The sequence below is a fragment of the Durotheca rogersii genome (genome assembly GCF_024521655.1).
Source record: "Durotheca rogersii strain YMJ 92031201 chromosome Unknown GGS23scaffold_2, whole genome shotgun sequence".
NCBI classification, from domain to species: domain Eukaryota; kingdom Fungi; phylum Ascomycota; class Sordariomycetes; order Xylariales; family Xylariaceae; genus Durotheca; species Durotheca rogersii.
The window spans coordinates 2,321,648-2,347,288 of NW_026251233.1; the positions used below are offsets into that span (position 1 = coordinate 2,321,648).

The window sequence follows — 25,641 nt, forward strand, 5'->3', positions numbered from 1 at the left end:
CACCAGACCAAAACTCATCTGCTTGGGCGGGAGGGGAAGAGAAAAAAGCCATTCAGGCTTCGAGGTCGAAGATGACATGACAACTCGTTCGGTTCTTGTTTCTTCTTTTCCTTTCTTGACCCTCGCCATTCTCTTGTCAGATAGCATCGCACGCATCCCCACACCCTCCACCTTTGACATCGGACAACTCGAACGCGACCGAGGGCATCGAACTGGATAGATATGCGCTTACGGGCTCGGAGGCAGTTAGCGCCATTCCGTGGCAAAAAACTCATGGCGCACCGATAGGCGTCTGTTGACATTCGGGCCACACCTGTCAGCATACGGGAGCAAAGGCCTGTGTATTCTGATTTCCCACCAGGTCTGAAGTGGCACAGCCCACGCGCCCGTTCGCGTGGGCGAAATCCAATTTACCAGGCAAATTCCAAATTCCCTTCACCCCGTCGGTCAAAGTGTCTTGGTCGGCATTGTGGTTCGCCCCACGTCACGATCGCACTGGGACACGAGTACGTCAATCGCATGCTTAGCTTCAGGCGCATGCTCATCGACAATACTGTTTCCTACGAGCCACCCGAAAACACCTCGCCGGAGCGCTAATTCGCTCATCCGCACACATTTTTTGGTGGGCGAGTAAACTCAAAGAGATCATGAGCCTCCCTGCTCCACGGCCCTCCGTTTGCCCTCTTGAATCCGGTCAGCGGTGCGATGGCTGACTGATTCGCCCGTCCTCCCGGCCTCGCTACCGCCCTATTGTCTCCACGCGTCCTAGGCGGCACGACGGTCCCCGTAGTCGATTCTGGCGGCAGAGGACATTGTGGGACCTGACCGGCAGAATCTGAAGGCTTAGCCGCTTTTTTGCCTCGAGTCGCAGGGTTCGCTATGGGCTTAACAGCTGGCGGCGGCTGCTGTCGCTGTGTCACCGATGCACTTTGAGGAACCTCAGCCTGCATATCTTCTACCGCAATGACTTTGACTGATGCCGCGCCAATCTGTTTCTGCGCGCGGGAAGTATACTCCTCGATGTGAGACACAGTCATATTACCGTGGTTCTCGACAAGTCTTGAGGCAGAGCTATCGTGTAATTCTGCTTTTGCCATGGCGGTAGCTCTATCTTGATATGGGCCCTTTTTGGCATCGAGAACGCTGTTCACAATCGTGACATTGGCAAGGTCCGATTCTGGCGCGGGCGGCTTGGCTGAAAAGGGCCCGATTGGTGGGGAGTCGCGAGCGGGACTCGGTCCGTCGCTTTCGTTACCGTGCGTTTTTGGTTGAGGCGCAGAGGGAGATTCTGTTTCTTCCTCAAAAATAAACCCGATGATTTCCTTGCTGCGAATACCCTTGCGGCCTAGGTTGGCAAGGCGGGGAGGAGCAGGGGTATCGTTCGGGAAGCTGAATTCATCACCTTCTGGTTTGCCTGGTTCGGCGTCCTTCGTCTCTGTCGTCGGGTGAGAAACTATGTCCTCAGGTTGAGTATGTTTAAGTCTGGGCAGATGCTTACTTCTAGAAGATCGAGTTGTTCCGACTTGTACGGCATTCTTTTGCCTCAATGTGGGTCCCAAGGCTTGTCCATTATTTACTTCGTAGGACCCGTCGTGAGCTTCCATCTCTTCGGGAAGATCTCTTTGCGATTTACCATTGCGATAATTTCCTATCAGTATAGATGGGATATCCGAAGTCCGGTGCGAATCCCCAGAATCGGTACTTCTCCGGGTCGACTGATTCCGGTCGTCCATTCGACTCTCCGTGGTTTGTGGTTTTGACAAACTGTCAGCATTAGAGTTTTCTGAAATCATGAGCAAGCCTCGTTTCTTCCTCGGCCTGATGCGTAGTTCCGTCCTAGGCTCGTGGGGATGCTCCCCCAGGAATGGGTTCTCGCGCTCCGTACCAACGCCCAGCTCTCGTGTCGTACTTTTGGGCTTGAACCCTGAAAGGAGATCGCGGTTTTGAAGCAACGCATCAGTACCAACTGCGAACTGAGGCTGATTGGCACCCCTTTGCTTCGAAGCAACCTCCGGGGACGCATCATTCAGCGGCTTGCATTTACCAACCGGTATAGATCCATTTATCGTCTCCTCCGCTTCTGGGAGCCGCGGACTTAGGCTCGCCGACACAACCCGTTTTGAGGCATTCTCGATAGCACGTATTTGCTTTTCTTCCTCTTGTTTCTTCGGTCTCGTGGAGCCAGTGGTGGGATTCCGACGCACATCATGGGCAATGCGGCGTATTGTGGGCGGGGATCCGGTCTCGATCCCAGGTGCACTCTTCGCCGAGGCAGTTGGAAATAGCCGCGGGTTTGAGGGCGCCGTCCTAGGCGCAAAGGTCTGCGGCCTAGCTGGCGAGTCCAGGGTCGTCCTAGGTGCTACTCTAGGCGTAGAGTCCGCGCCGTCATTACAGCGACTCGGATCGGGAGATTCTGGGGCTTGGCTTTCCGCGGGGGTAGATGATTCCCTTCCCAAAGGTATCTTCCGTACCGACGGCGTGCTGGAAGGTGTACCGGACAATGTCAGTGTTGCGCCAAACAAGCTCTGAGCATAGCCGTTCTTGCTCGGCGGAGACACGTCTCGCCTCCTCCTTTTTGCCGGGTGCACACTGTTATTTCGCGGCGACTCGGCTGGTTTCTGCCTCTCCTCATATGGAGACTCGGTAGGTATGGAGGCACGGCCATGGTGTCCAGTAGGTGTGCCGATCAGTTGGTGGAGAGGCTTGTGCCTCAGCTGAAAGTGAGGGGCGTTGGCATGCGGCGCGGCTATTTCCAGGGCGGGCGCCCGACGTGCAATCGCTGCCAACTGCCTCTCCGCCTTTTCTTTGGCCCTCTTGTCAACGAGCTCGGACAGGTCTTGATCCCGGCTGCCGGTGCATTCGGCTACCTGAACAACGACGCCCCCCCTTTCAAGCTCGAGCTCGTCGCCCTCACCAAAATCGTAGTCCTCGTGCCAATGGGTATCCCCTACGAAGTTGCCCCGGTCATCGTAGACCATGACGCGCCGGTTGAAGGCGTGGTACTTGAGCCTGCCATCCTGCCACCGTTTCTGCTTCCTCCGGAGGTCCCGTGTGAAGAGACAGACAAATTCGAAGACGGGAGCGGTGCTACCGGGAGCTTGCTGGTTCGAAGGTGAGGAGCCAGGTAGAACCGGCCCGGCTGCAGCCATGGTCATCGATAGCTACCCGGATACAACGGCAGGATTGGGAAAAGGAAAAAAAGGCGAGCACAGTTAATTGATAAAACGCGCTGCGTGTGTTGCCTTAGGTAATGAAGGGCTCTTGGTAAGCCCCACCCGGTCGGGGAAGCTGCGCGTGTCCTCCCACGCTCGCAATGACGCGCTAACACGTGCTGGACACACGAATTTACATGACTAAGCGGAATGGGTACGGCCGCAGGGTAAAAAAAGAACTTGCCCTGGCAAGGTTAATGGTGTGTTTTTCCCTTTTTCCCAATCCTGCCATACCTGCAATTAGGTATCCAGGTACCTCTCCGGTACCTCTCAGGCACTCCTGTAGGCACTTCTACTAGAGGCTAGTGCCCATCAGTGGGAGGTACCTAAGGTATCAACAAGAAATACCTGGCGTGTTAGGGCGTGTAAGTGAAACGACCTTAATTTGTATTACCTATAGTATGATGCCTTACTCATAGATTCACCCATCCTATAGGTATTAGGAGGTACGTACGCAACCCAGGCCTACCATAAGCTACAGGCTATCCGCTACGTACTGTACTGTACCTACTAAGGTACCTCCTCTATATCATGGAATTCGGTAACCATCCCCATCTTACTAGGTACCTGCCTACCTCCTGCCTAAGGTACGGAACGGGTATAGAGAAGGTAGGTTAGGTACCTAGGTAGGTAGCATATGGAGGTAGTAGGTACTTACCCACGGCACTGCCTCCCCGATACTTCGATGTAATAACTTAGGCATCTTACCTGGATGTGGGTAGATAACCTAAGGTATGTAGGTACTGTCAGGCGCTAAATGGAGAAACGTAAAAAGAGGTGGCTTCTAACGAATAGCCTACCTCAGGTAGTAATTCCTCGATCCCGCCTCTTTATGTATTGCCTAGCCTCGAGTTCCATCCTTAAAATGCGCCCGGACAGGGCCGTTCCATAACGCAATCGGTAAGGCTATAGGTAGGTACAACGTATCTAGGTAGAGCAAGTCGCAGTCGTCCTGTTGGATTCGCGGGCGAGAAGAGCGTACCACAGCCTCAACCCAACTGCAAGCCAACCTCCCTCAGGCTCTCCCAGGCTCCCCTCTCCGTACGACCCATCGGAGGTGTGTTGCGAGAAATATGTGCGGTGACGTAAGTGTCACGCCTATCGTTATCGTCCGGCACCTCGGGCGCCTCCTTGAACTAGCAGTAGGTAGGTAGGTACCTACACCTAACCTCAGGGCCTAGCTTTTAGAAACATGCCCGCCCCACGCCGGCTTATACTGCTCTATCTGTGTCTGCGTAGGTATGTAGCCTATAAACATACCTAGGGTTTTATGTGCATTGTAGGCACTTCCGTTAGGAGGTAGGTACCTAAGGTTGCATGTGTACGAAAGCAAGAGGAGGTAGATGTCCAGGAGCGTAGGTGGATACCTAGGTACCTCTCGTCGTAGGGAGACAGGCAGGTAGGTACATGCCGTGCCCCTTAGTCGGATCCATCGAACTTCCTATCTGCAAGCCCTGGAGGCAAATCCCACCCGCCCGTGCCGCAATGGGTTGGTGCTGTGTACCTCCGCCCGGATGTACCAGTCGTGAGAGATCACAGCGGAACGGTACCCCCCTGCTAAGAATTAGTATCGTTCTCAATCCGACATCCAAGTCCGCAACTTGGAGCTACCCATATTATTATTATCATCGTTCATTAGGGGCAATGCGTGCCGAATTCCATCGCATCCCAGCATCCCGGTAAAGCGGCGACCCCCTCCACCCACCCCGTCCTCCCTCTTCGCTTCTTCGACTCCTGCCGCCCTTAACTAAGTATACATTACCTGCTCTTCCTTCGACCCTTCGTATCACACGCACGCACCCCCAAGCAACAGAGAGCGGGAGAGAGCGAGACACGGGGAGAGAGGCATAGCCCGCACCGCCTCGTAACACCCATAGTACCCATCTACCAGCTTCGAGACAACATCCTCCGATCGGGAACTGTAGCATCTGGTACATAAAAGTTCTTGCCATGCTGGTTCTTGAAGCTGCCGGCCCCGCGTACCATTGACCTTCCAACCCCCCGCCATACGTTCTCATTGATTCCGAGTCCCAAGCCGCCGGCGATCATCTAGATACGACGTCGGATCTGCCAGGTTGCCCGAGATGCAGTCTATGCAGCGGCAGTTCGGAAAGCTGCTCCATAGAGCCCCCGGGGACAACGCCCGGGTCGCTGTCCTGTTGAACGATTACGAGGATGCCGACAGGCTTCTTGCCAAGGTATGGGCTCTCGAGACAGACCCGTCCTCCCGTTTAGCATGATCCGGACGTCCGAATGCCAAAACTTAACATTGCGTGCCCTTAGATCGTCGAGCAGACCAAGTCGTGGCGCGAGTCCTGGATCAGTCTGGTAGTGTCGCAGTTGGGCATTGTCACCGAGTTTGATAGCCTCTGGGACCCCATCGTCGGCGCCTCTGACGGTCACGGAAAACCAGCTGCACCCACGCCAGAGCTCCAGCTCGAACGGACGTTGAAGTTGAAGGAGGCATACACCGAACTAAAAAGGGAATTGCTCGATGAGGTCGGCCAAATCGAATCCACCATAATCAGACCGGCCACCGACGCTCGCGATTGCATTGCTCCGTTGCGGAAGACGATCAAGAAGCGGGAAAATAAGAGGCTAGATTACGAGAAGTGTCAGGATAAGGCCAACAAGCTGCAGAGGAAGATGTCACGCACGCCCAAGGAGGATGCGTCCCTAGCGAAGGCCGAGGACGAGGTTACGCGGGCAGCTGAGGTGCGTGTTCCAGGTCCAGCATTGGTAGGGTGGAGCGGGCAACATCAGACTAATCAGCACCATAGGAATTCAACGTTGCGGACGCGCATCTGAGGGAGACTTTGCCGCCCCTCGTAGCGGCAACATTCAGTATTATGCCACCGCTCCTAGCAGCGGTGGTGTTGATCCAGAACCGGTTGCTGGGGCTGTATTATACCACTCTCCACAACTACTGCCAGGATTATTCCTTCCCGTCACCACCTCCGCCGATGGAAAGCGTGACATCCGCGTGGTCGGCCGACTATGAACCCGTCAAGCGCGAGGTCGAATCGATAACGTGTATCGCATCGGGCAAGGCTGCCAGGCAGCCAATGAGATTACCGGACGACACGGGCAACACGGGGGACCGGAAACCATCCGCCTCATCTATCACGACCGAGAGTGGGCTCCGCCGTTCATCATCCGGGCTCCTAGGAAGCGGCAATGATACCCCGCCTCCGACAGGCCCACGACCAACTCGCATCCCTTCGTCCACCTCGATATCGTCTCAAGCCAGCACCGGAACGCAGTCGAGACCACCACCTGCTAGTTACGGCAATCATCTCACCCCAACCGATTTCACTACCGCGTCCCGGCTCGCCCAGGCGCCGACACCGTCTACGTCGCCCGGCTCCACTCAGCCACGAGCTGATTACTTCAGCAAACCGTTGAGCGCGTCGACTTCGTCAACTAGCATAGCCTCCATCGCGGCTAAGAAGAAGCCGCCGCCGCCGCCGCCGCCTAAGAAGAATGGGCTGGGGCGGCCCGACGAGTTCGTGATTGCCCAGTACGACTTCATCGGACAGGGTGCCGGCGACTTGTCCTTCCGCGAGGGCGACAGGATCAAGGTCGTCAAGAAGACGGATACGGATCAGGACTGGTGGGTCGGCGAGATGAACGGCGTCCGGGGCAGCTTCCCGGCGAATTATTGCAGGGGAAAGTAGCCTTGTTTAGGAGGGGTGAGGGTTTTCACTTGTGGAGGGTATTTATAGGGCACTTGAACTTTTCGGGAACAATCGTCACAATCTAGAGACGCGCTCTGTCAATTCCGGGGCTTCGCGCGGTGCCCGGTGCGGACTCGGTGGGCCATAGCCAGCCCGGGCATTGTCGCGACGGCCGCAGGCGAGGTTGAAAATTTTGGGTTACCCGAAAGCCTTCAACGCCATCTACCACCATCTAGGGTCCCGAGGGCGCGGCACCGTCGGGAATAGGCCAGAATTGGAGCTAGACTCCGAGCTCGCGCGGGCGACACGAAATATGACTCCGCTGGTCGCTGAATATTACGGGTAATAGGTAATTTAGAAGTCAGCGAACTTCTGGGATCTGATTTGGTAAAAAAAAAACGGATGGGAAAAACCCGAACTTCTTCCCCTTATCCCCCCCCACTCCTTAACGGCAGCTGCAATACCCCCCCTTCCCCCGGCCCCCCCCCCCAAAATGAGTAGAAGACGAGAAGAAGGGAGGAAAAAGGAAGGAAAAGAAAATATGGAATAGGCTTAGACGGATTTGCGTGATAGGGATTTCTTTTACCTAGACGGCCCCCCGACTTTAGTTTTGGTTTTCGTGTGTGTGTGTGTGTCTTATCTCTACCGCCATCAGTAAGGAACTGGACAGGGCGCCGTACCTACGGTACCTCGTCGGTAGGGCACATGTCAGAGCTACGGGGTTAGGGGTTAGGCGGGTAGAGCAGCGGTGTAAAACTCGGGGCGACGCGTTTTCTCTCTCTCCACAAGCATTTGGGTTTGTGTATTATGCCCGTCTGTCTGTCTGTCTGTACACATAGCTGAGGAAACGAAAGCAAGAAAAAGGCACCGTCATAGTACTACTGCCTTAGATACCTAGCTACCTACCTACCTATTTCGCTGGCCGCTGAAAAACCGCAATGCGCGGCCAGCTGCGGCCAACCGTTCGCGCGGCTGAGAACGGGTGGTAGGTATTTACGGGCATAGGTACCACCTACCTACATACATTCGTACCTCCTATTGTGAGATTGTATGTTTGCCCGCACTATACTATACTTATACCTGTTAATGAAGCCTTCCCGCCCCCCGCCAGCACAAGTGTGGTGTGCGAGCCTAGAGAAACAAGTTACATTACCTACTACCCGTCCCGGCCACGATCCCCGTCCGCAGACTGTTGCGCAAAACGAAGCTCATTGAGCTGATGCGTAATTAAGCTCATCCATAATATTGGTTTCTGGTTGTCGGCCTTTCGAGAGCCCTTCGAGGCAACCCCTACCAATACAGGCTCTGTCGGTGGCTGCATAATTACATAGGGGGTAGGTTGTGGTGCGTAGTCACGTGGCTCGCGGTAACCATCATCAATAAGGCCCCGGATTGCCCACAGGAGTCGTGTGATTCTCTTCTACGTACGAGTATGTACTACCCATTCTGCTAATACTACAGCCTATCCCAATAGATCCCGAGCCCCTCGTATAGTCTACCCTGCCTCTCGCATGTTACTCTTTCCTATATTTTCTTGTCTTGTCCTCCTTCAGTCTTCTGCCTCTCCACGGCCGCGTCTCGCATCCTCCATCCGAGAGAGAGACACAATGAGGTGGCATTGCTAAGCTTGAATTAGCTCGCTTCTCCCGGTCTCCCATCTCCTTTCCGAGCACCCTTTCCCATACCCAAGCCACGCCAGTCAATCTTTAGAGTTACCCATTTACCTCGTGAGGGGCAAAGTCACGGTGTGGGAAGAGTATAAGCATGGTTTCGCGAGTATCAGATCGCCACGCAATCGCTGGCACCTCGCCCAATTCCTCCCGCCCGTCCGGGGGAAGAAAAGGTTGTGCAAGGGTAAGCATATGACCCAGTCTGAATAGGATGTCGGGTATCATTGTAGATGGAACAAAGGGGATAGTTGCGGCCCGGGGGGGTGCTTGTACCCAGGTATAGAGAGGTTGGGAAGGCCGTCATTCGAAAGGCGAGTCATCCTTTCCCTTCTTTTTTTCCCCCTTCTTCCCTGCTTGACAGTGCGTCATAGAATGACCAACGGTCGACGATGGGGAATGGGGCAGCACTGCAGGTGATCGACTTGGTGACGCCCCACACAGCAACCCCGTGGACAGGTGGGCAGCGGCGTGTGCTGTTCGCCATTGGCAACCAGCCAGCGCACCTAGAACGAGCTGGGGCCTAGCTCGACAGGTGGCGAAGTTGCACCCTCTCGTCGTTTCTGTTCCTCCCGGGCTCTGATGGCGCGGCTAATCTCTTCGATCTGTGCAGCGTCTGGCAGTCTTCGTGCACCCAAATAGCCATCCCCTGGGCCTTCCAGCTCCATGGGCGTCACGGGTCCGGGGCTTCCCAAGGGTGCTAGTCTCGGTTTGCCCGGCCCCGACACGCTGGTAAATCCAATCGCCCTCAGCGAACTCAGAGTTGCCGCGCTCACGTTGCCGCCGTTGAGGGCCAGCGACGCTTGCGCAATCATGTCGCGTTGATACTGCTGCAACCTGCGCTTCGCCTCAGACTCGTTGCGTGAGGGTCCTAGCGGAATTGTCGAAGCGTCCCTGGCAGTGAGTATCTGGCTCTCCGACTTGGATCCTGTCGGAGCCGCAAAGTTCGACGTTGGCGGCCGGCCCTGTTTCCGGCTCCTCTTCTCCTCCTTCCTCTTGATGTAGTTGGTGGGGTAATACTTGCCCATTGGCAGAGAATTCTCCTGGGTTCCAGTCGGTATGTAGCTGGTAACAGGAGTACTAGACACCGTATCCAAGGTTCGCTCCATCGATCCCGTAAGTTTCGAAGACCTAGTTTGTGTAGATTGTCCTGCCACGGCGATGGGGTTCGCAGCCGAGGGGGTGGTGCCCGTGGCCGCTTGGGCGGGTATGGCGCTCTCCTTAGGAAGCGAGCTTGACTGACTGGCACGTTGGATAGACTTCATCCGCGCCTCGGAAGCGTCCAGCTGGAATGGGTGAGGGCGGTAAACTCGGGTTTGGTCCTCGTGTAAGGGGAAATAACCGCTGCGACGATTATTCGGTCAGCCAGAGCACACTCGTACGCATTCATTCAGACAGGACATACCCGGGAAGATCGCCACGCGCAGAGAGCGGCGGGGGCGGAGTATACACAGGAGCGCTGCTACCTTTCTTCGTAGCGGGCAATTCAATAGCGATGGGTCGGGCACGCGCAGGCGTAGACTTGGAAGGATCGAAAAAGGGCAGGTCTTTATTCCCCGAGTCAGTTGGGACATTTATCAGCGTGGCTTATGACGCAAGCAGCACATGGAACCTAGCTAATTAGAATAATAAAACGCACAGTGAGTGGCTCCCGCGACCTTGTCGCAGGTGACCAGAGAAAGGCGTGCCGGTGGATTGTGGGGGAGGGCATGTTTCAGAAGCCTTTAAGCAGAAGGGGACCAGGGGACTTTCGCCGGTGGCCAACAAGCCAACTGGACCCTTTTCGGGGTGCCCAAGTCTACCCAAGAGAGAACAGCCCAAGATGCGCCGGGGCGGGCCCTACATAGAGGGGGTGGTAAGGGGAGTGGAGAGGGAAGAGGGAAGACGAATACATCTTACTGGCCTCTTTTTCTTTCTGGCGTTCACTGCTGCTGGTCGCGCCACTAGCGGCGCTTCCACACCACCAGGCAGGGTGGGTTCCTCCATACGTAGAATACAGGGCGTGTCGGAAGCGCGTGTTGTGCTCGCTTCCGTCCTGTGCATTATAGACCCACAGGAGACGAGAAACCGGAAACCAAAGCCTTGGTTTCGGCCAGAGAAGACGCGGAGAACCCCAACTTCAACCCCCGAGGCAGAAAAGAAAAGCAAACGAGATCTAGAGTAGGGGCAGCAGCCGGCAACGGCAACACTTGAGCCTAGCCATCAGGTCACGTAGCCCAGACCATGTTAGGTAACCTTGCCCAACGCACTCCGCACAGGTAGTGGAAGCACGAAGGACTTCGGTTGCCGAAACATTTGCCCCCGGACATGCGAATCGAACTGGCACGGCCCATGACCGGCAACGAGCAGCGGGGCAAACAGAGGCCATCAAGCGGGCAATAGAAAATATTTCCTAGCGTACCGTTGCTGGACTTAAGGCTCGGTAGAGAGCCGAACGGCTGATGTTGCAGACTATCCGCCGGCGGATTCGGCGACGGTCTCGTTGAGAGGACAGCGTCGTCCGGCCCGATATCTGGCGAAGAGAGCGGCGACGCTTCGGATGAGTTCGACATGGTTCTCGCAGGCGGAGGTCGTCTTTTCATGGAAGACAGATACGAAGCTGGCTTGAATGAGCGGCCAAGGCCTGCCATGTTATCGCTGCTGTCCCCTCGGCCGCAATCCGCCAATCCACCCCGACAGCCGGCCGCACCAGCGCGTAAGTGTGGAGGATCTGGTACGCGACGAGACAACACGGTCAGCAAGGGTTATTCAATTCGAGATGGCAAGCGCAGGCTGGTCAGTGGCCGCACAGGTAGATAGACAGACTGAACGAAGAGGAATTTAGGGGCATCGAAGCCGGTCGTCAGGCAGGCCGTCGTCCACACGCTGCGGCAGACATCAGTGCTGAGGTCGGCCTTGGTTCCCACTGGCAACCTATACTGGCGGGTTTCGCAGCCAATTTATCCCTTGTCTGACCGGCCTTGGTGTAGAATCTATGACAGAAGAGTGCGTGCGTGTGTGCTTGTGGATACGACACAGAAGCGGCACTACCCCAAGGATCGTCGGCTCATCGCGGTGCTTGATCGGAATCCAGACAAACATGATGATGGCAACGACCTGTCGAGGAGGGGATAGACAGAAGGACGGGTGTTCTACAAGGGCAGTCTTACCTTGGCGCGGCTGCTGGTGGCGCTACGTTATGATGAGCGTGAGGGTTGATGCCTCACCCCACCGCATGCAGAAGAGGGCGAGTGGTGGTCAAAACGTGCTTCTCGAATCCCGATGTGATCTGTCGTCGACGGCCCGTCTTGGGCAGCGTGGCGCGGACTGGCGTGCCGTAGCCTGCAAGGCCGGTATTCGACGTATCCACAGACGATTTGATAAGAGGTCCGGACGGACCAACAGATGGCGGGTGGACAGATAGGGGAATGGGGAGAACATGCACGATGTTGACCGGCTGCCTCCTACTCGCGGTCGACCTTTTAACTCGCCGCGGAGAGTCAAGCCCGCGGCATCTGATGCGGAGTCCGGGCTGCTGCGGGATGTTACGGCTATACTGAGCGCGGATGTCCCCTAGCCATTGGTTGCGGGAGGTGTGGACGGGATAACGAGCGTGTGGGCGTCGGAGTGAACGAGAGAGGGAGCGGGCGAAGAAACGAGCGAGCGAGCGAGCGGGCGATCAAGCTGGTGAGGTGCGCGCGGGTGGGCTCGAGTTGCGTGCGTAAAGCGGTGGGTGGTATGGGGTGTAAGAATGGATGGCGTGTGGTAGATGGTAGGTAGGTAGGTAGGTAGGTAGGTACCTCTGGGCAGGTTAGGGGTCGGGCTTCGGGTCGTAAGGCGTGGAAAGACGGATAGATGTACATGCATACTATTATAGGTAGGTATATCGCGGGCATGCAGGTGGTATATATCCACCCACCGAACCGAACCGAATCTACCTTAGGTACCTGTTAACCTATAACTCCCTCCTCTTAATGTCTGATGATGTCTTGGGGGTGTATGTAGTATTGCGTTCGCTGCCTTGGCTGTAGACCCGAGGTCTGTCAATCTGCCTAAACCCATTCATCCCATCCATGTCTGGGAAATACCTGGCTACCCGATCCACTGGACTTGGTGTGTACCTAACAGGTAGGTACCTAGGAGGTGGGTAGGTACCTAGGTAGGAGGTATGTATGCATTTGCACTGATTATAAGGCAAGCGAGACGGGAGAGGGTGCCGCATTGACATAGTACCTAGAACGGAGAATTGCGCTAGGTACTAATTTACTGCGCTAGCGTGTGACCGCACATCGGTAAGAGGTACCTAATAAGTGAGATCCGTTATCCATGACTGGTAGCCCCTTGAGAGGTTATTCCTTCGCACCGCTTATCCTGCGTATAAGTCAAGTTCTCCCCCCCTCAACAGGTATATATAAGAGGCAGCTTGCGACATGTCGGGTACTTGAGAGGTACCTACAGCCAGGTACATAGGTACCTACCCGTTTAAGTGTTGCAGGATTAGGTACCTCCTACATAATATATATCAGGCACACTTATTGGCACCGGCACCTGCCAGGGTGATGGATGGATGACCTTCTTCTCGTCGTGCCTTATAGGTCAGCATCCATCTCTCTCACCTCTCTCATTACAGAATACAACCCGCCTAGAAGCTTTAGGGGGCTGCCTCTCACATACATAGGTACGCCTAGCATGTATCTCACGTCGGTCAACCATGCCTCTTATCGCGAAGAACAGCCCGGGGGCAACAGAGAGAGTAAATATGCGCCTTGGGTACGGATGTAAATGTCGCGTACCTTAGGTACCCACCTCTCTCTTATACGCGCCGTGGTATTCCCGATTCGTCACGTCTTGCGCCAGATGGTGCCGTGGCCTGCCCTGCTCTATCATCTACCTATGCATCTGTACATGCATGCATGTTATATATGTTCTCTCGTATGTGCTACTACGTATGCATGCATGTCTATACCACCTTATAGACACCGTCTACTACCCTCCGTTCCCTTACGCATGCTGGTGTGTATGGCGATTACGTCACACCAACTCGGCTCACAATCCATCCTTGGCCGGTATTTATTTACCTGCCTAACCATCCGTCTCGGCAAGGCTACTCGAAGCCATCGACAGATGACGATTCTCTAAACCGCCCTAACTCCGGGATATGCTGTCGGTACGGCCTCGGATCCCACATTTACTTGCCTTCGCCATCCGGCATTGTGCCGTGGATCGCCCGAGATGACTGTGGTACGGGGGAAACCCTACGGCAGACGGTGGCTGGTGGGCGGCAGGGCAGCCTGCTGTCAGGCTTGCAGATCGTCACTATCCTAATTGACCGTCATCAACTCGCCTCCGTCATAATCCTCGCACAACATGTGGCGTCGTGATATCTGTACACGTATAGATGCAGGTATAGTAGGTATGTCTAGTATGATCTCTACATACAAACATATACGCTGCCCCCCACCCGGTATTTTATAGGCTACAGCGCCGTAGGTAGGTATACCCATATGCACGACATAGGTAGGTATTGCGACCTCGCCACTTCACTGCCTGCAGTGATATCCCAGAGCCCGTTCCGTTGAGCAGAAGTCGTCTCAAGGGGGGTGACATGTAAATCTTCTTCGACGTGTAGTGTCGAGTAGGTTATACACGCGCATGCGTACGGATAAGCCTCTATCAAAGCACCACTTCGCCACAAGCCAATACCCGCATAGGCTATCGATACCGTCCTGTATAGGTATATGCCTCCTATCTCAGCTCTCGTCGGCCATCTCGTGAGATCATCGAGACTTTGCCCTTCGACGAACGCAAGGCGCAGAAGCCGTCTGCAAAGGTACAGATGGGTACGCGGCTTCCTTGCCGCTATGTACCTAGCCACCCACCCACCTAGCGATGATGTATGAGTAGGTAGCAATGCCTATCATGTTCGCCAAACGGGAAGGGCGGCGCTGGGTGAGAGGGTCAGAGGGATAGTGTGTGATGAACTAATGCGGCCAGGCTCGACACGGCGACAACATCTCGCTGCTAATAAGTCTCGACGGGCCGACACTATACACCTACCATCTGTCAGAGAATATCGAGAGCCGAAATGCGAAGGCTTGGCGAATTGTGAGCCTTAGATACGAGGCATTCACGGCGAGGAGATTCGGCTCCGTTGCCTTTGAAGCTCAATGCTTAAACAAGAGACGTGCGCAACCTACCGACGATGGGGCGCGATTTGGTTAACCTCAGAGGTACCTAGGTAGTTACTCTCTAAGGGGCGCGAACGTTAAATTATGCAGGTATGTACCTAGGTATCCCCCCTTACCTCATAAGGTATCCCGTAAGGTCCAAAGCAGGAGGTACCCAAAATGCTCCTTTTGGACATATGAAAAATACCTTAGGTACCTAGGTTACCCGCTTTACCCGCTTTACCCTACCTTAGGTAGAGGTAGGTGGTGGCATCTAAAGGCACGTAATCACTCCCGAGCAAATTTGTATGTTAATTCATCGTAGAGTTACCTATGCGCATCACTTAAAGTACCTAACAGTTAGAGCTTAGGTACCCCTATTATAGAGACGTTAGTTTTAAGCAGATTAAAGGCGCGAGGGCGCGGTTCCGGGCCAGGGGATAACATCAGGTCGAAGATCCTAGAGGTGAGTCGCAAGGGGAGCGGGAGATGAAGGGGAACCTCGAGGACTATCTGGGCCGATCATCAAGAGAGCATTCACGTAGGTTAGGTACTTGGGTACCTAAGGTGCCCGCCAACCGCTAACTAACAGCCCCGGCTCTTATTCAACGCCTAAATCTCCCCGCAGCGGAATTTGGTTGGAAGGTTCCTGGGATAGAGGTATGACGTAGGTACGTAGTGTCTAACAGCATCCTACACGTACCTCTTAAGAGAGGTGTGTACCTGGGTATGTATGCAGGTACTTGGAAAACGTGTTGGAGTCGGGCGTGTTGGGGCTTTGAAGCTTGTGACGTATACCTACGACGTATAGAACGACCTACCTACCTAGGTACCTCCTACCTGGCGCCGCGTCTCTCGCGCCGCTAGGTCCACCCTAAACAAGAAACAGGGAGGTTAGATAAATACCTATCTAGGTAGGTAGACTCAGAAAACAAAATATATCATCCTCACATGGTTTTGGTGGACCAACTGGGCCTCACGGGATCTGAGAATGGTAGTCAAGCATGTATGCCTCGACCAAATTCACCGACCAAGTCCCCATAGTCGTTGTTTTCTGCGCCCTGAAATCTTCCCACCAATCCTAAACATCTCTCACCGATTGCCCCTCCTCTTGGCCCTGGGCGCGGCTTGCAGATAGCCAACTGGTCGACCTGCCACCGTGACGAGGCATTGTAGTTTACTTTAATACAGCCGGCGAAGAGACCGCGTCGTTCCCTATGAGTGGGCTAGTAGACGGCACTCGCCGGACGCCCAATCGGCCAAAGCAGCACATTTGCCAAATCAACTCAGGCGGTCTCCATGCGCCGTGTTGCCGCCATCCCCTAGAGGCGCCGGTAGCCATATGCACGAGCAGGTAGACCGAACAATGTGGCGTCAAGACCGAAGATGACTAAGCTCACTATCAATCGCAGTGTTGGGGGCCACAAGACCACTAAGAGGTAGGTAGGTAGGTATAGCCCGCAGACGGCGACGGAGAAGATGAATGGACAGGATAGGAAGAAGAGCAAGTTGCGTCCGGTCCGCCCCAGGCACCCCACTCTTGCCGGTCGGTATAGTCATAAATGAACCAGGCAGTATTGAATTGCGCCGACCGCAAATGCAGACAAAATCTTGGCTTGGCGAGGAGGGCTCACGTAATGGCGAGAGCAAGAACTCGGTAGGTGTCGCTAAGATCGAACTCGACATCCATATTATATAAACATCGCATTCGGTAAAGGCTAGGCAGGCACTTCAAGGTTAGGTATATACACACATATTGCATGAAAGCGGTCTGTTTCTGCAAGCTGAAGAATACCTACTTACTTACCTAAGGCACCCCACGAGGAGGTAGGTACTTAACATAAAGCATCTCGAAACAGGCATATGCATCATGGGCCGATACCAATCACCTACCTTAGGTGCCTTACCTAGGTACCTCCTCTCCTACCTACCCCTTACTTAGGCTAGGTGCTTATGACTGATTAATAGGCACCTCTACCCCCCCTGAACCTCCCCTCCCCCCCCCCACGATTTAGCCCAAAGATCTGGCATATATAGAATACACGCCCAAGATCCCGACTCCCGGGCCCTACCTAAGCTGGTGAGTTGTGGGGGAAATTCGCCCTAGTCTACCTCGCGGTAACCGTACACGCGTCCAGAGGCGGCTTAGGTGGCTGGGCAATGTACCTGTACGCGCATACATGAAGGTGCACGTTCGGGAGTGCCCGACCGATCGACTTTCGGTAACGGCATTTGTGCCTCTTGTGCCATCGCCAAATTGCCATCACAAATATTAGGTAATGGCACATGTGCACATATTTGGTAGATGCCTAATTGCAAGGTTGGGGGTCTCAGGCGAAGCTAGCCCGGCTCATACCTACATAGGTATGTACTCTCCCCCGCTCCACCCCCATTCCTCCCTCGGGCGTTGCCTCTTCACTCAATCCCCTCCGCCCAGGACGGCTCGCTCCCGTCTGGTCTGGGGTCGTTTACCAGCGACCAACCTGAAGTATCTCCATCGGGGTTGCTAAGACGGCATCCCACAGTCGCCCGTCAGCCCATGCATGCCCCGTTGCTGAAATTATCCCAACCCACCTAACGAGCGTGGGATCTCAACCAAAATGCAGGACCCAATTAAATCATCCCTACCCCTCGGGCTCGTGTATTTCCAGTGCTCCAATACCCAAGAGCCGCATGGGTGGGTGGACGACATTGGCTCAGCTGTTTCGTATGCTCGTTCAATATATGCTAGCGAGCCACCGGGTCGCGCGAAGCTGAGTCGGTCTGTGTGGGTACCGGGCAAGACCGCGATCTATTCCCGAAGATCGCGGACAGGATGCTGCTGACAGCATCGGCCCCGGTAGCTAGCCAAGGGTGCCGTTGCTCACATCTCATCTGGAGCACCGCCTCTTGGCTTGCAACGACATTGGCAGCGCCCGCTGCCCGTTCAAGCGCACTCGAGAACCAAAGTTCAACCCCAAGACCAGCCGGGAGCGCGTAAATGGGTCTGACCCTTGACCATGGAAGCGTCCATGCTGGTTCTCTGAGCTGCCCGTGTAAGTAACACCTGCCTATGTGCTCATGCCGCTGCCAATTTCACAAGGCTGGCTCAGCTGAGGGGAAACAATCAGCTCGAGAGGTACCGAAGACAACCCGCCCAGCGCCCCTCGCTACCTTCTACGTATGTGTATGCATGGTAACGATACGGATGCATTGTGAGGTCTTCCTAGAGGGCGATTCTCGAGGATGGATCCCAAGGACCCGGAACCCAATATACCTCTGAACCGCACGGTAGCATTGGGTTACTTAACGGACCTAGCGGTGGCACATCAGCCCTACACATATCCGCGAACAACCTCTCGAACCGCAATCATCTTCACAGGACCAATCGCTTGAGCCTCGACCTTGCATTCCACCGAGAATGAAGTTGAGGGCCAAGTTTGTCGTACTGACGCCGCTCAAGTCTTACCGGCAAATGCGCCACGCATGCCATAGTTTGAGGTGCTCGACCACATGGCTATGCCGCGCGTTGCTCGGCCTATTAACGGCTGCCGTCTCACTTCGACTATTTATATAGGGGCACCGAAGAGGGGGGGCACTTTCTTATGGGATACGGGGCCGAAAAAAAAGGAAGAACCGAAAAGAAAAGCAAAACATTTTCCTCTCTTGACCGAAAATGTGCCCTCACTGGTCATACGACTCTGACATCTTCACCAAGCCACGGCAAAGCTGTGAGGACTGGATTCGGTATGGCTATTCAGCACCCGAGTTGGTAGGGGCAGGCGTGTTCCTACGCCCGTACCGTCTCCTAAGTTGGTATCGAAGGCAGGATGGTATTCCTATATAACCTTCCTATCCTCCCTCATGAGGTTGAGGATCTCCACAGGAGCAAAGTTCGTTCTCTCTTCGATACGGCACATCGATCTTCCCCCTTACCTACAAGCCTTCGGTATACCTCACCGTCCACACTCGACGAGAAGGACCTTAAGAAATCACCACTCTACGAATATGTGCTACCCCTCCGAGGCTAGAAGCGGGCTGTCGACGCCTAACTCAACCGATCCGGCGAACTGGCGGTGGAATTGTGTAAGTTGCACTCCTCCCCCTTTTAAATTCACATCTAATAAACCCGAAGTGCGACTGCGACGCTGGCATGAACAACTCTTACATCTTCAACTCGAACTGCGTTAATTGCGGGCATGCCAGATGCGGAGGTTGCATTACCTGGGCCACAAAGTAACACCTACGTTGCGGCTCTCATGCCATCTTCTTTTCGACTTGCGATTCGATGCCTATTCTCTGGTCGGGGAGTCGACAAAACTTTCTCTTCTACGCACGGCGAGCTTGCTACGGACATTTATTTTCATATACATTACGAAATCATTGCTTCTTCGACAGCCTATGGACTCAGTGGTACTGGACAACGATAGACTTGGTATCCTTGGTTCCCTTTGTGGCATCGTGTTTCTTTTTCGGGCGTAAGTGCGGGTTAGAAGAGAGAGGAGTACCATTGGCTGGATATCCGGCTGGAGGAAATTGTCACGAATTTATTTATTATTTACAATAGGTGAAGACTAACGAGAAAGGCTTTATTCTAACGATACTCATCCCATCGTGCCGATTTACCTTGTAAACTTGTGAAAATGTACGTGGTGCCATTATCCGCACAAGGTCGCGGGCAAAGGGGCACCAACTATTTCCATTCCATTCGCGGGTTACGATGACCAGATCTAGAGCACTGTTGAGGCATTCGTACACGTGGGACCGCTCCCGCTGCTGAAGAACACAGGCGTGTAGACGCTGGAGGGACACGACCCCAACCTACGCTGCAAACCGCCTCTCAATTTCAGCTTAGTCCACAACCAAGCTATAGTCATACACAACAAGTGATAGCGCATTGCCACACTATCTTTCGGAGAGGGAGGAGAGGCGGTAGATGCTGACCCATGAACGCGTTAATAAGACTGACCGCTGGGCATCTCACCGTGCCTCGTAGAAAAGGTATATACTCCCGCACCGGTTCGGTAAGTCGTGGTAAGTCGTAATCGGCCCTAATAGGTCGGTCTATCTATACCGAAATACCCGCCTGCGTCATGGGCAACCCGGTTGCGGTTCTCGACGCGTTGGCACAGGCGATTAACCACCTCTCCAAGCAATGAGACACCCGGGATACATATCCTGCGATGCCTGCCTAGGCACTCGTCGGTGGCTAAGCCGGCAGGGTAAGTGGAGCGCCGCTCGGCGCCCCCCGGGTGAACTGAGGGGATCGACAGGTTGACTCGACACAATCTGACTGCACAGCTTTTAGGCAGCTAGCCGCCCGCTCAGGCGGCATGTCGCAGCAGAATATGAACCAGTTAGCATCGCAAAACGGGGCCTTAGCATCGAGCAGGCAGGGAGAGTCACGGCCTGAACGGGGCAGATCTGTCAGCCAGAAGGTATAAAACGGAAGGAGAGAGGCGGGAGTGACATAACCTAGCTTACCTATATGACCGGTACTTGCACGCGCTAATAAGTTTCGGCCCCCGGAGTCGTGGGGCGACAGGGGGTAATCCAGCTAGTCTCAGTACTGGCGATGGCCTTATGCCTCAGCCGCTCAAGGCGCTGTACTAGGGGTATAACACACCGGGCTAAATGTGTGTGGAGTTGGCCGGCTCCGGGTTACGTCGTCACCGGGTCGAATTGTTTGACATGTGAGTGGGCATTTGGGGGGAGAGGGAGAGGGAGAGAGGGAAAAAAAGAAGCAGCCTGTGTGAGCTGACAGGGCAGGCTACGGTGTTTATTTCCATTTCCTCTTCCACGTAGACTTATCTATTTCTGCACGTGCGTACGCACCTACATATACGCATTCGAAAATCCATACGCGGCGTGGACCGGCATCGAGAAAGCCGAGGGTTTAGGGTCTAGGTCTTGATTGGCGGCGTCTGAGGCTCTGCGGAACAGTATCGGGCACCTTCTCTCACATCCAAAGTGGTTCGGGGCTCGCCAAGGCCCGAATGGGCAGGTGGGAACGAGCAACAAAGGTACCGGATTTACCCAATCCAGCGCCGGCCTCCTGTCCATCCACCTGCCCTATCACTGCATCTAAACCCGAGCGACCGGAAAGAGCAGCGAGCGCCACTAGAGGATAGGGATCGGCGGGGGAGGAGGAGGAGAGATATTTTTAAAAAGAATATAAAAATAAAAATGAAACCTCCCCCGCCACTCCCTAGGATAAAGATACGTAAAATATGATAGGTGGTAAATCGATATTTTGATAGTTTCAGCTATTGAGCCGCACGGCGGGTACAGGCATTCGTAAGGGAGTACGTGCACAGGTGCATTACTACCTACCTAGGTACCTATTTGGCTGCATCATTCAACTAGGGGTACCTAGGTAACTAACCGGGTTACTCAATTCAGTACCTTGGGCGCGTCAGGTGATGTACTGTACGTGGGTGGCGAGCCATACCTTCTCAGCATTAGTAGATCGATCTCCTCCCTCTCCTCCTAGCTTGCACCCGTCTCTTGTTCAGCTCCGAGAGACTAACCCGGTCCCAACGAATGCCCTATTCAGAAGAAACCCGACGGAATCCTTCCTCCTTGGGTGCTGCTGTGCTGCCCACCTCGACGGCCTGCGTCAGGTCACGGACGGCGCCTTCGGCCGAGTTTGCCCGTCCGCAGCGCCGGGGGGCGTAGGGAGCGTGGGGGAGGACACTGAGAAGGAGGAAGTACTATACCTAAAGAATAACCATGAAGAATGACCAATCGACGGGCTGCTTACTCGTTTGCGGCGCCGCACTACTTAATCAGTGTGAGACGAAGCCGACGAGTATTTACTCATACAGCCTGCCCGCCACATGAACCACCTTGGGTCCTAAACGTTGGGGTGGCGGTGGGGGTAAGCAACGGGTAGGTGTACCTGGATAACGCCGTGATGGCGGCATGGCAGGGGGCAGCACGTTTATTGGCACGATGGGATGTCCCAGTTTTTTTTCTATTTTGCCGAGGTGTGTGTTCTCGGATGACCGATGCTACAAGATTCAGTCTCAAAACATCCCTCCCATCCAGCTAGCATTCAGGTACAGCTCGTGAGGTTGCGGACGCATACGCGCATGCGCACTCCCCGTGTCTGTTTCCGAGATAGGCCGGCTACCCGATCTATACAGGACAACCAGATTTACCTATCAGGGCGAGCCACGCAGGGACGGATCAGGAGAGTGATCGACGCGAGAAAACGAAAGTCATGGGGGATCACAGCAAGCTCCCGAGCCCTCCGTTCCATCACATTCCCGGACTGGCAAACTTCCGCGATATTGGAGGATACCCCGTCAACGGCGGCCCAAGCTCAGACGACCCCGGTCCGCCTGATGGGGGGAAGATCCTGAAGGTCGTGCGACCCGGTCTGATCTATCGATCTTCGGAACCATCCAGGGTCACCACGGACGGGGTCTCGAAACTGCAGGCGCTGCGCATCGAGAAGGTGTACGACCTACGCTCCAACGTCGAGATCGAGCGTGGCATGCGCGACGGTTACAACTGGAACGTCAAAGAGTGGGACGGCGCCCTTCGCGTCTTCGCTCCCGTATTTCTCGACCAGGACTTTTCGCCCGAGTCTTTAGCGATAAGATACGGCAACTTCTCCTCGGAGAGCCCAGAGGTACGTCTGTGTTGCCTGCGGTTGCTTGCGTGCATGCGCAGATCGTCACGAGGTCGTGAGCGATCGAGCGATCTTCCCTTAAACGGTCCGCATCGGTTCGAGGGTTCGTTCAGCTTGATCCTGCTGGTCGTGGACCGGAGTGCGTGATTACCTGGAGACCGGGGGGTAGGCGCGCAATGGTAGCATTGGGGGCTAAAGCCTCGCTTCCCGCCCAGTACCGAGGAAGCGCGAAATGGAGATTGGGGTAGATTCGTTAGCGTGGACGTGTGCTCGTATCGCTATATACTGTATCCGACAGTTCGGCCGGGGCAGGCTACCTCCCGCTCGCGTGTCACTTTTTCTTTTCTTTTTTCTTCGTCCTCGCCGGTCATCTCGAGAAGCTGACCAACTCCAACCGCCCGCATACCCACCTGCTAGACTAACTTAGACTCCAGGGCTTCGTGGCGGCCTACGAAGACATCCTCACCGCAGGCGCCTCCTCAGATAACGGCTTCCGGCCGTTCAAGACGATACTGGAACACCTCGCCTCTCCCTCGCCCACACCGCCATCACCTTGCCTCATACACTGCACAGCTGGTAAAGACCGCACCGGCGTGATCTGCGCGTTGATCCTGAGCCTGTGCGGTGTGGATGATGAGATAGTCGCGCACGAGTACTCCTTGACCGACCTCGGGCTCAAGTCGCGCCATGACGAGTTTATCAAGCACCTGATGGATAACCCGGTGTTGCGAGGGAATCCCCTCGGGGCCAAGAGGATGGTTAGTGCCCGGTACGTCAGTCCAATCTTTGTTGGGTTGCCTCGGAGCAAGCACTCCCAGCTGCCCCCCTTGCCCCCCCCGCCTCCCCCTCTGACCGGTTTCCCACGGGCGCTCGTTCCTTGCCGTCAACTCCAATTTCGCTCTCCCTTGGTACGTGGCTCTGAGAGAGCGGGAGACTAACTCGTGATGCAATAGGAAAGATTCCATGCTGGCCACGTTGGCCAAGATCCGCGAGACCTACGGTTCTGTCGAGAAATGTGTCGTTGACCTGGGATTACTCTCGTCTGACAATGTTAGGCAACTACAGAGTAACTTAATCGTCGAGCTGAGCGCTAAGGACGCGGTTCCGTGGCAGGATCACGCCGAGTTACTGCTGTAACCGGCCAGTAGTATATTTGCCCATTTGCCCACCAGCGTTGGCTCTTACATGGCACTCGGACGCTCTCTCTCGCAACTGATGATAAGCACCTCAGAGCCTTTGAACATAGCGTCCTGCATGCGCTTTTTTACATTATTCGTACATTTCTTTCATACAAGATCGTGCATGCCATCGACCGGTACCGCGCCCGCCGGCAAATCCTCACTGATGAGGAGTATTTTGCTGTATTTAGCTAAATAGTTACACCTGCACTAGGTGCGCTTGGCCAACTTTAGCAACCTACCGGTCCTGCAACACCAGAGCCCCCAAAATATTGGCTTGTCTGATCATTAATCCCGCTTCAAGGTACCGAAGTAGGGATCTTGATTTGGCCTCTAGAGCGATCGTAATATGGCGCACCGTACCGCCAACCGACGGCATTCCGAGCTCTACCTGTGGGGCCAACCTTGCTAGAATCGATCTGCTTGAAGCGGAATTCGAAGCGGCCGGAATGCACGCGGGTGGTAAACTGCTCTTCCAGTTCGATTTTCTTCACCTGTGCTTCGGATGCTTTCCTCTCGGACTCCCTTACGGCCTCCTTGAAATTCTGAGCGGCATCGTACGGGGATACGCCCTGCAACAATTCCTTCTCCATTTGGATGAGTTCCGGATGAGGAACTCGCTCGTCGGCGGGGAGCAGGTCGTTATGGAAGGCCTGGGCAGCGTCGGCCCGCGTAAAGTGACGTGACTCAGATGTCGGCCAGAACATCTGCTTCATGGTGTACGGATGTACGTGCAGCTCATTAATTGGCTCGAAGGGCTGATTTTGCTGGGTCTGCCGGAAAGAGTGTGTCGGCAGCATCGACAGCACGGCCTTGGCATACGGCCTCGCCAGCTTCTTACCCTGAGATTGCGATGTATTAGCAAAGTTCCTTAGGAGGACACTGGAGGCAAAACGTATAAACGTGCAGGAGGCGCCTTTATCAGAGAGGCTCGCAACAAAGTTGTAACCATGTAACTAGTTGTCTTCAAGACTTATCGAATTTGTTTTGTTTACGTCATCACGAAACGCCGAGAGAGAGGAAGGATTGACCGGAAGGGGAGAACAAGTGAGAGGCGTGTGCACCAACGATGACTGCAACGGCGTACCTTGGCTATCCAATCCCTCTCCACCTCTTTTAACCTGACGATGGCACCCACCCTCCTGATGTCGACGCCGAGCTCGGCGGAGACGGCCTTGACGGACTCGCCCTCTACCACGATCTTGTGCCAGATGAGCTCCCTCGCGCGGTCGTCGAGGACGGGCCGGCTGCGGAACATGGGGTTGAGGGGGAAAGGGCGGTCGACGTTCCGGCGGGAGTCTGCCCTCGCCTGCAGGTAGTTGGTGGAGCCGGGGCGATGCCGGCGGTAGACGGTGCCAGGGCCGCTGATCCAGTTCATGAAGCGACGGCGGAGCTCGGTGAAGCGCTGGCGCGGCGCGCTCGTCGAGAAGCTGGCGCGGCCACGGCCGCCCCGGGCGCACGCAACCGCCGGCGGAGATTGATGATGTTGGAGGAAGAAAAAGAAGAGGGGGTGCGATGGTAGACTTGTGGTCGGCCGCGGCCGCGGGAGGAGTCGGGTCAGGGCCGCGGGCGCCGTCGAGGAGATCGACGGGCGCGGTATGCGCGGCGGCATCGTGTCCAGTCCTTCGCGGGGACGGGGTGGCTGACACCGCAGTCTGGAAGGAGGAGCGATAGGAGATGAAGATGAGGCTGAGCAATGGTGCGAGATTTGCGTATCGAGAAAAAAAAAAGAGGCGGTACCGACCACAGCAAATTACCTAATAATGTGGGGGCGAATAAAACCTGTCAAAAGGCTAGGCTTAGTTAGGACAGAGATGTGCTTCCATAAGCGGCCGTAATATGCGGGTACCTAGGTACCTCCTAGACCGAACGTCCAGTGTTACCTTACGGAGCACATGTTACCTAGGTACATAGGTATGTACCTACCACCTAAGGTGGGTAGGACGAACATTTACCTACCTACCCACAAGAGTTAGCGAGGTATGCGTGTAATACCTCTTATGCATATAACGCCATATGGGAATTGTCGGGAGGACCTAGACCCGGCCATTTCTCGACGGGTTCCTCTTTTTTAACATCAACTCCACACTCGCCATGTCCCACTGCGACGGGCTCATCCTATCTTTATTGATCCTATCTCCCT

At 54.9% G+C, this 25,641-nt stretch overlaps 5 protein-coding genes across 5 annotated transcripts; 2 read left to right on the forward strand and 3 right to left on the reverse strand.

The window, feature by feature from the left end:
• Positions 1 to 602: 602 nt before the first annotated feature.
• On the reverse strand, positions 603 to 3,149 carry GGS23DRAFT_592995 (uncharacterized protein; the record flags this gene model as incomplete). Its single annotated transcript, XM_051517973.1, has 2 exons — positions 603 to 1,435; positions 1,499 to 3,149. The coding sequence occupies 2 exons, from the start codon at positions 3,147 to 3,149 to the stop codon at positions 603 to 605; spliced, it is 2,484 nt and encodes an 827-aa protein (XP_051376419.1).
• Positions 3,150 to 5,296: 2,147 nt separating this feature from the next.
• On the forward strand, positions 5,297 to 6,889 carry GGS23DRAFT_612862 (uncharacterized protein; the record flags this gene model as incomplete). Its single annotated transcript, XM_051520520.1, has 3 exons — positions 5,297 to 5,410; positions 5,496 to 5,927; positions 5,993 to 6,889. The coding sequence occupies 3 exons, from the start codon at positions 5,297 to 5,299 to the stop codon at positions 6,887 to 6,889; spliced, it is 1,443 nt and encodes a 480-aa protein (XP_051376420.1).
• Positions 6,890 to 8,962: 2,073 nt separating this feature from the next.
• On the reverse strand, positions 8,963 to 11,358 carry GGS23DRAFT_190722 (uncharacterized protein). Its single transcript, XM_051511713.1, has 3 exons — positions 10,958 to 11,358; positions 9,962 to 10,142; positions 8,963 to 9,900 (listed from the first exon to the last, which is right to left on the reverse strand). Exons 1-3 carry the CDS (start codon positions 11,184 to 11,186, stop codon positions 9,063 to 9,065), a joined length of 1,248 nt encoding a protein of 415 aa, XP_051376421.1. The 5' UTR covers positions 11,187 to 11,358; the 3' UTR covers positions 8,963 to 9,062.
• Positions 11,359 to 21,635: 10,277 nt separating this feature from the next.
• On the forward strand, positions 21,636 to 23,627 carry GGS23DRAFT_190883 (tyrosine phosphatase family-domain-containing protein). The gene is made up of 4 exons (XM_051511715.1): positions 21,636 to 21,670; positions 21,732 to 22,320; positions 22,755 to 23,089; positions 23,274 to 23,627. Exons 2-4 carry the CDS (start codon positions 21,907 to 21,909, stop codon positions 23,455 to 23,457), a joined length of 933 nt encoding a protein of 310 aa, XP_051376422.1. The 5' UTR covers positions 21,636 to 21,670; positions 21,732 to 21,906; the 3' UTR covers positions 23,458 to 23,627.
• On the reverse strand, positions 23,068 to 25,243 carry GGS23DRAFT_549609 (eukaryotic mitochondrial regulator protein-domain-containing protein). The gene is made up of 2 exons (XM_051515231.1): positions 24,586 to 25,243; positions 23,068 to 24,340 (listed from the first exon to the last, which is right to left on the reverse strand). The coding sequence occupies exons 1-2, from the start codon at positions 25,108 to 25,110 to the stop codon at positions 23,798 to 23,800; spliced, it is 1,068 nt and encodes a 355-aa protein (XP_051376423.1). The 5' UTR covers positions 25,111 to 25,243; the 3' UTR covers positions 23,068 to 23,797.
• Between the last annotated feature and the right edge of the window lie 398 nt (positions 25,244 to 25,641).

Coding starts and splice junctions, on each gene's coding strand:
- GGS23DRAFT_190722 (XM_051511713.1), bottom strand. CDS start 11,186: ATGGCAGGCCTTGGCCGCTCATTCAAGCCAGCTTCGTATCTGTCTTCC. Junction 10,143..10,957: donor GAGCCTTAAGTCCAGCAACG/GTACGCTAGGAA, acceptor TTGCGTCATAAG/CCACGCTGATAAATGTCCCA. Junction 9,901..9,961: donor GCGCGTGGCGATCTTCCCGG/GTATGTCCTGTC, acceptor TAATCGTCGCAG/CGGTTATTTCCCCTTACACG.
- GGS23DRAFT_190883 (XM_051511715.1), top strand. CDS start 21,907: ATGGGGGATCACAGCAAGCTCCCGAGCCCTCCGTTCCATCACATTCCC. Junction 22,321..22,754: donor TCTCCTCGGAGAGCCCAGAG/GTACGTCTGTGT, acceptor CTTAGACTCCAG/GGCTTCGTGGCGGCCTACGA. Junction 23,090..23,273: donor AAGAGGATGGTTAGTGCCCG/GTACGTCAGTCC, acceptor GTGATGCAATAG/GAAAGATTCCATGCTGGCCA.
- GGS23DRAFT_549609 (XM_051515231.1), bottom strand. CDS start 25,110: ATGCCGCCGCGCATACCGCGCCCGTCGATCTCCTCGACGGCGCCCGCG. Junction 24,341..24,585: donor AGAGGGATTGGATAGCCAAG/GTACGCCGTTGC, acceptor TCGCAATCTCAG/GGTAAGAAGCTGGCGAGGCC.